At 34.7% G+C, this 13,220-nt stretch overlaps 1 protein-coding gene across 5 annotated transcripts in view; it reads right to left on the bottom strand.

Moving 5' to 3' along the window:
- Positions 1-12,794, bottom strand: part of LOC111040158 (homeobox protein cut) — a 37,286-nt gene extending 24,492 nt beyond the window's left edge. For 3 of the 5 annotated variants that reach the window (XM_022323918.1, XM_022323919.1, XM_022323920.1), the window contains exon 1: positions 9,491-9,571. In XM_022323918.1, the coding sequence (XP_022179610.1) occupies positions 9,491-9,571 (81 nt within the window). Of the gene's footprint in view, positions 1-9,490; positions 9,681-12,191 lie in introns of those variants that run through there. The other 2 variants (XM_022323916.1, XM_022323917.1) reach the window with 2 other exon arrangements.
- Positions 12,795-13,220: the final 426 nt, after the last annotated feature.

The following is a 13,220-nucleotide window of genomic DNA, read 5'->3' as shown; positions in this document are numbered from 1 at the left end:
CTGGCGTTGTGACGTAGTAGGTATACTTATATGTATACACTATGTATAGGCGTCGGGTTCGGTTTTCATTCCGTATCGTATCTCTCCGCCGTCTTTGTAGTCGGGTTTTTTTTTTATTGTTTTCTTTTTTTCGGTTTTCGGTTTTTCGTTTTTCGTATCTCTATTCCGACAGTCGCCCGCAGTCACGCCCACTACCTCCGCCGCCGCCGCCGCCGCCGCCGCCGCCGTGGCCGATCGTGAACTATAATGTAATAATAATAATACCTATCTATACATATTATACCTACGTTTATATTATATGCTACGGTGGTGTACATAATAATATCATATACACTGCAGTATACCTATACGGTTAAATATGGTATAATATGCACGTCTATATAACATTAAATAATATGTATACATATGTATAGGCAGGTACCTGTATCGGTGTACCTACGATAATATATTTATAATGGTACGACGTGCGCTCCGTGATATTCGGACGTCTAGAAATCGTATACCCGCCCCCTCCAAACCCCCGCCGGCCGAGCACCACCCGACGGCGGCGGCGTCCTCGCAATAATAATAATACACTCACGACCGCTCCTCGACGGTGCGGACAACGCTGCCGAATAATATTATATTATCATCATCATCATCATCATCATTATTATTATTAAGTTCTCATCGATTCGAAGACGACGACGGATGTATGTCTCGAACGATTACGTCCGTCCGCGTATTGTCCGTATATATATATATAATTATTCCGTTTTATGTATATTATGTAGAGCTATTAATAGTACTTACAGGTACGAGTCGAGTTTGGATTTTCCTATACACAAGAAACTTTATTATTATTATTATTATTTTTTTTTTTTTTGTTATATCCGCATTATATTATATTAGGTATATAGATAGGTAGTAATTAATATTTTTGAATATATTTATATTCAGACGTTTTTCTTTTTAATTAGATTTCTTTGTAAATGTACTTGTTGATTGTTTGGATAATTATTTGTACCGCGCGTTACAAGTTATTATTATTAATTACAACGTACCGGATCCATCATCGGCATCGCAACATTGAAAACATTTTCTGAATTCCCCGCATTGTTCCCGTTCGCGCATTTATTAAAAATAATAATGTTCTGTTAATGTTAACTAACTATTCGTAGGTACATACAATATATTAAATGTGTATAGTAATAGTTTATGTACGCATGTTCGTTTTGACAAATTAGGCGTAACTATACACTTAAGACAAAAAGAACGGAAAAAATTATTCCTATTCGCTCTATTATATAATATCATTATTATGTTCTATGATAATATATAACCTATACGTATATACGTGCGCCTCGAGTATAATATAGCTGCAGGGTCGTAATATGCTAATAAGAGTGCTTCCGGCCCTCGATAATTTTTACAACGGCTGTTTTACAAGATAACAACATTGGAAGTACACACAATGCAAATAAGCAGTTTATAAAATATTATTTGAAAAAAAAAATAATGAATGCACCTACGTATGGAAAACCCTTTATACAATTGCAGTATAGAAATAATATTTTTTTTAATAATCAATACTCAAAAAAAATATTATTTTCACGTACGCAAACGTTAACATTATAATACATATAACTAGAGGTACATAAATGATATACTTAATAATGCTTTACTATGGTGTTTAGTCGCATTGGTATCTGTTTTCGAGTAGTTAACCTATATCGTATAATATAACGAGCGCGTTAATCCGAATGTATCAAAGTTTACAAGAACTTGGGTACTCCACGACAACTAAACAACTTCCCCCAATCGCGCGGAATTCGTTCAAACATATTAGCTCCATTACCAGTCATTAGGGTGCGCGGGATAAAAATCGCGGTTTATCCCCCTCGAAGTGCGTATAGTAATATGTAGAAAAAATAAACCGTAAATAACCTGTGTTTTTCACGCCAAAACCAAAACGTATATATGTGTATAGGTGCATAATACACACACATCACACGGAGGAGGGTTGTTTTTTTCGCCACATACAAGACAAACACCCTTCAAAAAAATATCTCTACACAATAAATAAAAAAGTCAACCCACTATTTTTCATTTCCATATCTATACTTAATATTCATTAACTTTGTAAATAAATAAAAAAAAAAACAAAAACAAAAAACCGGTATTTTCCGTTTAGTCGGGGTTTGAATAATATATATACCTATGTAAAAATGTACATTTTTTAGAGGTTCCTACCCATACATACACGGTGAAAAAAACTACACATTTTACCTTGTTGCCGAATTTTTAAATTGAAACATATTATTATACATTCGTTCTCTAACAGCGACGCATTATGTATATTGAGTTTTGACGTATACGGAGAGCTCATTGGATTTTTCCCCTCGCATTAAAACCCATATGGTTGATACGTATCAGCTATATATTATACCTATTATGTGTATATTAATTAATTATATTCAATAAAACACCTGCGAATGCGGCGGCGGCGAACACTACATTTTCTTGTAATTTATACAATATTATATCGTATACCAAAGCGTATATATACCGTCGAATTCGTCCAGCAAAAATATAAATACTGTATCGAAATAATATTATTTACTCAGCACCTATATGTATAGTAACTACTAACTATATATACAGGCGCATATATTATTATTATGAAACACACACACACATAATATCGTACACATACGAGCATGATGTATTTATTTTCTAATTATTATTTTACATCCGAGCAACCATCGAGTGTCGACGTCAGCGGCGCGCGTTTGACTTCCGCAGGGCAAGTCCGGACCCTTTTGTTTTCAACGCGTGGGTTCCCCCCATCCACACACCCACTCACCATCCCCCGGTCGTACTAGAAAAAAATACCCACGGGCTCTCGTTGTTTTTCTGTCCATTTACATATTATTACACTGACACGCACACACGCGCGCGCTCAACAGTGAATGGGCCATATCGTTTTGAAAAAATGACAACAATAATACGGCCGCGGGTGTGTGTGTGTGCCGTATGTATAGGTGATAAATCGGATCAAACAGAAGAAAAACCCGTTCGTGGGAGGAGACTGCTTTCAAAAAGAAAGGAAAAAACGGTCTTGACACTGACGAATTGAGACTTCATCCTTATAAACATAAATCGCTTTGTGTTATTATTATTTTCTTAGCTGGTACTTTTTTTTTTGTTCCATTATGCTCATTTATATTATTTATGTGTTTATATACTATCCTCTATCTCTCTCTCTCTCTCTGTATGCGTACATTCAACGCGATGACTACAGCCTAACCTATTCCTCCCCTGGATGTCCGATGTCCCATTGTTGATCGGACGACACCATATTATATACTGTATACATAAACACATTTACATATAAAACCGTTGACCTTTTTTTTACGATTAATTAAATAATAAATACGATGCGGGTTTATTGTGTTAAAAAGGTGTTGATGAAATATTTAATTATTATTTGATTTAATAATCAAGAAAAAAAACTTTCTATAATCGTGTGTGTGTATGTTTTAGTCCTCGTGGTTTCCTAGTAATTAAGGCGGTATAAGGCGCTTTTATACATGTACAATGTTATCTTGTTTTTCTGCGTATACATCGATAACGATGAAAGAACGCCGCCTATATAGGTAAAAACTATATAGATCGATTCTCATAAGAGTTGCAGATTTTCTAAAACACACTTTTTTTACGCCTACTTACTCGCGTCTGTAAACTGTCGGCTTTATCTCAGAAGTAGACTAAGGAGAAAAAAAAATAACAAATATATATATAATATATAAGAACGTGTCTAATGACACATCTCAATAATATAGGCACGGCTCGTGAGATTACTATTAATGTGTCGTTGGAATTACAAAACTTTTGATTTCAGTGTATAATAAACTACATCACGTTTTTTAGTGTATATATACACGCTATACGTATATTAATTATGTAATAATATAATGTATACGTATACCTATAAATACGGTTTTTGAAATAGCCTATTATATTATTATATTGTTCTTACGTAGCTATAATATACAAATACCGATTCTGAATTATAAAATAATACGTTTTTCTGTATATATGCAACATATTTCATAAGAACTAAGAAGTCTTGTTTATTTTAATGACTTTTGAAACAATATATTTTATTATTGTACTTTAATATACCTAACCACTAGTGTATATTTATATGGTTTATTTTATGTAAATTTTCTCTAGACGCATTCTGCAGAGCCACGGCATTGTAGTGCGGTGGTGTTGCTGCTGTTGCTGGTATCGATCAGATCGTTATCGGCGGATTGAAGACAAAATGGACAACAAGAATGACTCATTATGTGAGTACAGTACACAAGCTGAGGGGGCGGAAAATAATAATTGCGAAAGAACACATTACGCGCGGCAGGGGGAGAAAAATGTTTGACACGGGCACGTATGCAAATCACACAAGAACAACAAGACGGGGGCGGAAGTGCATATATACATCCGAAAAGGGTCGGATTTTTTTATTTTTTGTTTCGCGAGTATACATAAAAATAAAACCGAACATTTATATTGTGTTTGTTTACGTACAATCCGACACGTTGACACGAGGATATCGGATTTCATATTCAGGGTACACTAATAAAACCATTCAACGTTTATAAAAAAAGACAAAAAAAAAATAATTCGAATAAGTGATTTCTGTTTACACTGAATTCTTCGCAAACGTCGCATAATTATATATATTCGCACAAATAATAATTTTCTGGGCATTTTGAATACGTCGTTTCTCATACCGGCTTATTATACGAACCACGGACGAAACACAAAGTGGAAATCCGTTTGAAAATATATCTCAGAGTAAGCAACTTGTAATATAAAATGCAATTTATTGCGTATTGAATTATTTGTATAATCAGTGCCTATTCAAATATACCTACGCGTAGTTTGTGCATTATCGATAATGGTACTGTCATTATCATATCATGTATACATGCATATAAGTATAGGTCCTATACATACTGTATGTTATTATCGTTTAAGAAAATTTAAATGATTTTTTTTTGAAATACGAGATTTAAAAAAATATCAATTGACAGAAAAATATGTTTTTTCGCTTATACGTAATTCAGATATAAAATATTAAGATAAACTCATAATTTAAAACGTATACAAATATAATACTGTATCGATAATATGCCTAATTCAAAAATCGATCTTATAATTATCATTATATAATAATATATATGTTGAACGTATAGGAAATATATTGGGGATGTATGATAAAAATATATATATGTATATAAATCAATCGACAAAGAAATAACGATAAGTAATAAAACATAATATAATCATGGCATAATAAACCGAAAATAGCGTGATATGATTATTGTATACCGAAATACAATTGTCGCGAATGATTGTTTGTCACAAAAAAAATGACTGCAGGTAAATGATGTATAAAAACCGCACCAAAAATCATGTCGTACGACAGTGCTGTATATAGTGCATAATTAGTTATGGGAAAACGATGTGTGTTCGGGGGGGAAAACAAGACAAGTATTCGAAAAAAAGCTTCTCTTTTCCCGGTGCTCTGCCAGCCGTATAATTAGAATCGGCGTGTAGCGCCGCCACGGTGGTAAGGATAAAAAAAAAATGGAAAAGAAGAGGCAAATTTCTTGGTACGTCGTTTGTTATCCAAATGACAGGGCCCGAGATTGGCCCCGGAAAAAGTCTTGGGGGAAAAAGATTTTATTATAAGATATCCTCTACCGAGTAATCCAATTATTAACGTGTAAAAAAAAAGAATCACCGAGGATGGATGAAGATTACACATACACTATATCCCCTGATCCCTTTAATCACGTTTATGCGCGTATAAATATTCATAATATTATATTATATTGATTGAAGTAGTTGTTTTCGTGGCCGAAAAAATACTATAAAAATGAAAAAATACCGAAATCTTTGTGAAAACTGCGTCGTGTGCTTGATTTCTTTGTCGTAAGTATGGAATTATATAAATCGTAATACATAATATTTTAAAGGTATTACAATATTGTTCACTATTGTTCACTATACAAAATATAGACAAGTCCGCTTATGCTGGTCGGATGGCGGAGAGGGACGTCCCGGGCGTGGAGAGATCACCGAAGTCGTGATTGCAAATACCAATGGCGGCCGTGGTGTGGCTTATCCGAAATTAATCAATTGTCAGGTAACCCGATTTATCAACGATGGTGGAACCGGTTTTCGTTCGGGTTCACTAACCCCCTTTCGGGAGGCGAAAACATTGTAATGGATGTGACAAAATTCCCAAAAAACAAATCCGATGAAATTTTTTCTGCCAAACACGCACAATAATAACATATCAATAGATTATCCGATATAATAATATGACGTATCGATGTGTATGGTAATAACTAATAATATATGCGACCGCATAATATTATTATATTGAAAACGCCGTCGCAATAAATATCATGTGTAGTTGATTGTATATATATATTATATACATACTATATGCATCATATACGAAATAATAATAAAAACACAGATGACCGTCGTCTACGCCGCCGCCGCCGCATCGGTAGTATAATAGTTGAGACGACCGACGATAATATTATAATATACGGCGGCGATGGTCGTATATACCGAAATAGCCGTTTTGGATCGTTTTCAAAAGGGATCCGCCGCCGCATAGATCGGATGTGTCACTCTAAACAAACCGATTATTAAAAACCGCATTAAAACGTGTTTAATCTGTGTACGCCATTAGTTTGACGACACCTCTTCACCCGCTCGTCGTCGCGGTCCCATCGTCGGCGGCGGGAAGAGTTATACGCTCGGACCGGACGACGAGCGGGGGTGGTTCGGCGATGGTACTTGGGACGGCGGGGGGGGGGGGGGGTGAGACGTCGGTGGCGGGTGGAGGTGGACCCCGGTGCTATTTCAGTACGGCTGTCATCGTGGTCGTCATATACAGTTGCCCGTATTATAACGGTGGGAGTTTATTAATATGTGCTTTAAGTCTGTCCAACGCATACACACACATGCACACACGTGTATTTTCGATCTATTGAGAAAAAAAAGTCCGCGCGCCACAGTGTCACCGATGAACCCGTGTGTCGTCCGTGTCGAGTCGGGTGCCAAGAAAATCGTAAATTTTCGACATTTTTTTTCCTTCACTTTTTCGCCGCGCGTCTCTTCGGCGTGTCACTCACACGCGGCGCATAATATACACACTGCACACACACGTTTAGCCGACCGACCGGGAACAGGCTTCATTAAAGAAAAATCGAATGTTTTTGACACCGCCGCCGCCGAAAGTCGTTGCCGCTAACGAGCGTACGAGACGGTCACGTTTTTCTAAACTTAGACGGACAGCGCTGCCCGTCGTTCCCATATGTATCTAGCTGCTGCAGCAGAGGGTGTCCGAGCTCACCCGACACTATGTATATATGTATATAAAAAGTGGGTTCCGATTGAAATGACACATCACAAAAATAATGCCGAATCGCTCAGTCCCGCTTAGGTGTATATACTTGTATGGGCACTTGATCAAGTCCGTCCCTAAAACCTGTTTACGAACGCGGAATCGAGGACGAAGGGCTTTGATTTGAAAAACGATTTTCTTCTCCGTCACACGTACATTGCATTATATACTGCAGCATTAGGTATACAGCTGGTTATTTGAGGTATTGTGACGAGTCCTCGCCAAACGATGACGACAACGACCGCGGTATAGTATTTTTAATGGGATATAGCTGTTTAACCACTGCCGCACGTGCACCGCTTGTGCTACCATCTATCGCCCGACCTTTGTGCCAGCGCCCTCGAAACGCCGCCCGAACAGAGACCGCTGCTGGTTTATTCCGTTTCCCGGTCTCGCAAACGGTTTGCAATATTATTATTTTTTTTTTAAATACGAGACGCAATACGGTATTATTATGTTATATTATATTTGATTAAAAACAGAGCCAATATTATTAATTATTATTATGTATTTATGTAGCGTATGTAATATGTATGCGAGTGTATTTGTTTAATGAGCTAAAATTCTAAAATTAAAACACGCTGTCAATTGTGAGACGTTGCCAAATAATTCTGTAAACTAATAATTTATACGTTCGAACATACGTACACAAACATTACAAACACACTCAAACACGCGCGCATAGGAAGAGACATATTATTATTATTATTATTATAAAATTCACTACTGTCACTGGGCAAAGACCGTGAACGGATAGAGGTGTATTTATATCTCGTATATGATATTATAAAATATAAAGCGCCACTGTGAATTATTATAAAATCGAAAAAAAAATGCAACAGATATAAATAAGATTTTTACGAGGCGATACGTGCGTAAAGCGATACGGACACAATAAATATATTTAATGAATATTTTTTCGAGACGTCACCCCGTTAATTATACATATTATCGTAATGCGCTCTAAATCTCCCCCGCCGACGGCTGCTGTACGGCGTTTAAGTAAAATTCTATTTCGGACCGCGCAACTGTTAATCGACACCCGATGCCCCATCTTAATTCTTGCGGCCACCGTCATAATTTTAGACGTGCAACGGTCCTTCTCTATTTAATATATTTAAGTCAAACAACACTAAACGGTCGTCGCAAAACGCAATGATAAATGTTATTAGACGTGTTTTGAATACTTATACATACAAGTTATATTTGAAAGTCACACAGAGGCGTTTCAAACCTACGCTTCCGAGGTTCAAGACAGAAATCGGAAGTTTTTTCTAAATAATACCAATATACAAATCATTGGCTTAAAATGCTTCAATAGTGATTTAAGTTCCAAGTGGATAACGACCGCACGACGCATGCATTTTTGTAATTTTTGCACGGTGTAAAAATATGTGTGTGATATATATCATTTTCGTGAGTTTTTGATTATTTTATTATAAACTCTAACTTTTAATATTATAAACCTGTACAAAAATGATTTATTCGTACGTTGAAATTCAAAATAAATGCTAAAAAATGTTAAATGTCTTTCGCACTTCAACTACTATATTATATATTTTATACGCACAGGAAGAATACAATAACTGCAAAATTGCATGAAAATCTAAATACACAAAGCACCTGAGATGTCAGGAATTTATTGTATTGCTCAGGAAATTGGTTATAACTTTATATGTTTCATAGATATATATATAATGATGATATCGCTAAATATGGAATTTATTGATGTTTCGGATGTCTGTCGAAAATACATCGAATAACAATAAAATGTAAACGATTTTATAACGTTTGGCCGTGTGTTAAAGAGCCGTTTGGCCCTGCCCCTTTGCCCTCCCTATCACGGCGGCCGGCAAACCACATACAACTGGGACGTAACGTCTGCCGATGTTTCTGTGCCAACGGTTTTCTTTTCTACTCTTTTTTTTTTTACTCTGCCATTTAACCCTCGATCGTTATAACAATGTGACGTGTTAAAAAAATATTGGTTTCTTTATCTTCTGTTTTAGTATTTACCTGTTGCCAAAATTGAGCCAGTAGATAGATACGTTCCTTTTTAAAGAGCCAATCCATAGACTGCATAGCCTGGACATCCATATCACGTGTTACGCATAATTACCGTGAAATACACAATAATTATGGTACAAGCAGCTTTTATCGTCAGGATTTAACAAGTGAAAAATGTGTACGTTGTCTGGCCTATCATCTGAAACACATCAATTCATTTATTGGTTTTATAATTTTTTAAACGGATTAAGTCTAAAACTGAAAACACCGATTTAATTAAGTTAAAGGCGTACAAGCACTTAGATTGCATACACAAAACGCCTAACCAAATTGTTTTATCATTGTTTTTTTCGTTTACGTACACATCATCTTGTTCAAAACAATTCGGAATTCATGCAATCAATGTTGGTATACTATGATAAAAAAAAGTTTTAAATATCAAATACGATACAATGACTCGTAAAATCAAGGAAAATGATGTTTTAATTATAAATAATGTGTGACAGACAAAATATTGGTGAAATATATTATCTATTTTGAAGTGTATATTTTTTATTAGTCATTTAACATTAATTTTTAAAAATCATCTTGTGTGCAAAAATAATCATCATATTTAATAAATTACGTGGAAACTTGTTGATCGTCATCAAAAATACAAATTATGGATCACGCATAAGTATAGTAATGATTATTTTAAAAATGAACAAGTTATAATTTACGTATCTACCTATCTAAATATTTTTTTAAATCGAATAGAAATGAAAATAATAATATTATTATTAAACGTACTTGTTTAATTCGTCCTCTAAATTTGTAATTTCCATACCCGGTGTGATAAACACATTTTTATTGCGTTTTTCAATGCTCAATTAATGTAATTGTTATTCTACTTTGGTAATTATTACTGTCGTTTAATTATAGCTGTCAAAATATATGGATAAATAAATTATGTACAGGTATCTATAAATATTTATATATAAAAAAACGAATTGACAATAATTAATAATCTAAAATTGACAATTTATTGTGATCATGTTTAATTACAGTATATTGAACGTGTTTATCGTTATAGTATTATGCGGGCTATCAGTTTAAGGTAGAAACCAATTTTTTTTTGCAATAAATTCCAAAATGAATATTATCAAAGTATATTAACAGTCAGTCGTCTGACGCACGCACGTCGAATATATGGGTGATGCCGATAACACTATTAAGCGGCTTATCCCTACAGTTTTATTGTTTTTAATTATTCTACGATCAGGACTATTGTTGGGAATATTTGTTGCATTTATATTTTTGTTTCGAAGCTTTGGAATTCAATAAGTAGGCTATCAAAATATTATAAGCGTAAAAACAAAACACCTGATGCCAAACAATAGATACAATGTGTTTATTATTGTTTATTTTTCGTAGAAGGTGTGTATTCAGTTAATCGAAATTAAAAATTGCAATATTGATCATGAAAACATATTGATACCGAAGACTAAATAAAATTAAATTTAAAAAATGTTAAACCTTTGTTGTTGCAGGTAGTGCCTAAATAATTTGTTGTGTCAATAATTCAAAGTAAATTCAATAACCATTGTTTCTCTATTTTTTAGGTGGAACTACAAAACGTTAAAACCAATTGATGATGTAAGTATAATAATATGTAATATCGTGATTTATTATTTTTATTATTATTTCTGTTAAGCGTATCAGTAATATAATATTGTAATTCGGTCAAATAATAACTAAAAATTAAATATACTAATCCGAAAATATATTATAATATAATTTACTAAATGGGTACGTTAACATTTTAATTTACAGGCAAATGTACTAAAAATATGTTTAGTAATATTGAATACTACAGCATTTTACTTAAGATTATAAAAGCTTGTATAAAAATTATGTTAGGCATTCATAATATATTAAATTATCTTGGAGTAAGTAATATTATAATTATTAAGTATTGGTCGTGATATTGGTAAATGAAATAATTTTATCAGAATAAAAAATATATAACACGATAATAATATTTCACAACTCATCCTAAACATACAGGTTAGATTTATAAAATAAATACATTAATATAAACAATAATAATGAATAATAATAATGAAAAACGGCAGTACTTTTAAAATTTAAATAATAATTCGTATTTGTTATTTTTCCGAATATCTAGATATGATAAAAAAAAAACTGAATAAGTTATTCTGCAAATTTTATAACTTTAATATTCCAGGTTGAAATCATGTTGAAATTGATATTTAAACAATTATATTTTAAAATTTAGATTTCCTATACAAATAATTTATATCTATTAGTTAAAAGTGGATTTAAATCGCTACAAAAGTTTATCATATTTATTTTAGTGAAAATTGTGTTTTTTTAACCTGTTGTCAGATGTTTGAAGATAATACGGGAAATAAATAAATTTGGAAATAATATTTTTTTAGACGTAATTGTTGTAATAAACAATATAGTATTTTTCGAAGACGTATTTTTATTCATTTATAGTTGAAAATTTGGTGAAGTATATTTACTGATTTTTCTTATACCTATCGTCAATAGAAATTTGATTTTTCAAGAAAAAATTCGTTTGCATGAAAAGTGAAAAAAAAGAACAGGTTCAAATTAAGCGATAACATTTCTAAACGTGATACACCTATATCACGCAGCACTTATATCATATAAAAATGTGCATGTTATAATAAGAAAAACTCACCTCTTAGAACGTACTCGAATTCACTGCTGCAGCAGGAACACCGGGTGTGACAGGTCAAGATCGTCTACCCGGTTCGTGGATGATTTAAAAAAAAAAAATAATAATAATCGGAATGTTCAGAGTGGAGTAATTTTTTTTTATAAGATAGGATTAAAATTTCGTTCTCGAAATATACCCCGAAAATCTTTAATCGTAAAAATGTTTTCGCACTAGTTTTTCTGTACGGGTACGACACTGTTTGGGGGGTATTTCGGGCGCACAAAAATCGACGTTTATCGTAGTAAAAAAAAAAAAAATAAAAAAAAAAAAAGATTTTTTAATAAACGATATTGATGATAAAACAACAATGACCGACGACGGCAATAATAGGTAATGACGACGGTAATAATTATAGAACAATGACAAAATATGTGGTAGTAATTTTATTATTATTTTCGCGTGTAAGACGGCGGCGTCGGACAATGTGATCAGCAGACGCGACGACGGCGAGACACAAACACCACACGACAACGACCACGATGACGACGACGACGACAACCGGCGACGACGACGAACAGCACACGCGTGTCGACACCGCGCGTACAATCAGTGACGACTGGCGAGCGATCGGCGTTCGGCGGATACCGGTGGGCCCGACGACGAGACGACGCGCGGCGGCGGCGCGGTGACGACGATATCTCCGGCGCGAGCGGTCCCCGTGCACTCCTGCCATCTGCCGGCGGCGGCGGCGTCGGCGACGTCGACGACTGTAATACGACGGCCGCGGTCGCACGGCGCACAATCCTTTACCCTCTATGGCTCCGCGTTATTTCTTCCTTTTTATTTTTTTTCTCCTCTCCTCTCCCCGGTCACACGATCGCTGTGTCCTCTCTCTTCCCATTTTCCGTTTCCGATTTTCCGCCACCTCCGCGGCCCGCCCGCCCGCCCGCCTTTTTATTTTCTCTCTATTTTTTCCTTCTCCCCCGCAGCCCCCGTTTTACAGCCCCCCCCCGTGCCGACCGACGTTTTCTATTTTATGTACACATCGTT

The sequence above is a fragment of the Myzus persicae genome, unplaced genomic scaffold, assembly GCF_001856785.1.
Source record: "Myzus persicae strain clone G006 unplaced genomic scaffold, MPER_G0061.0, whole genome shotgun sequence".
NCBI lineage: Eukaryota > Metazoa > Arthropoda > Insecta > Hemiptera > Aphididae > Myzus > Myzus persicae.
This window is presented reverse-complemented; position numbering and strand designations above follow the sequence as displayed.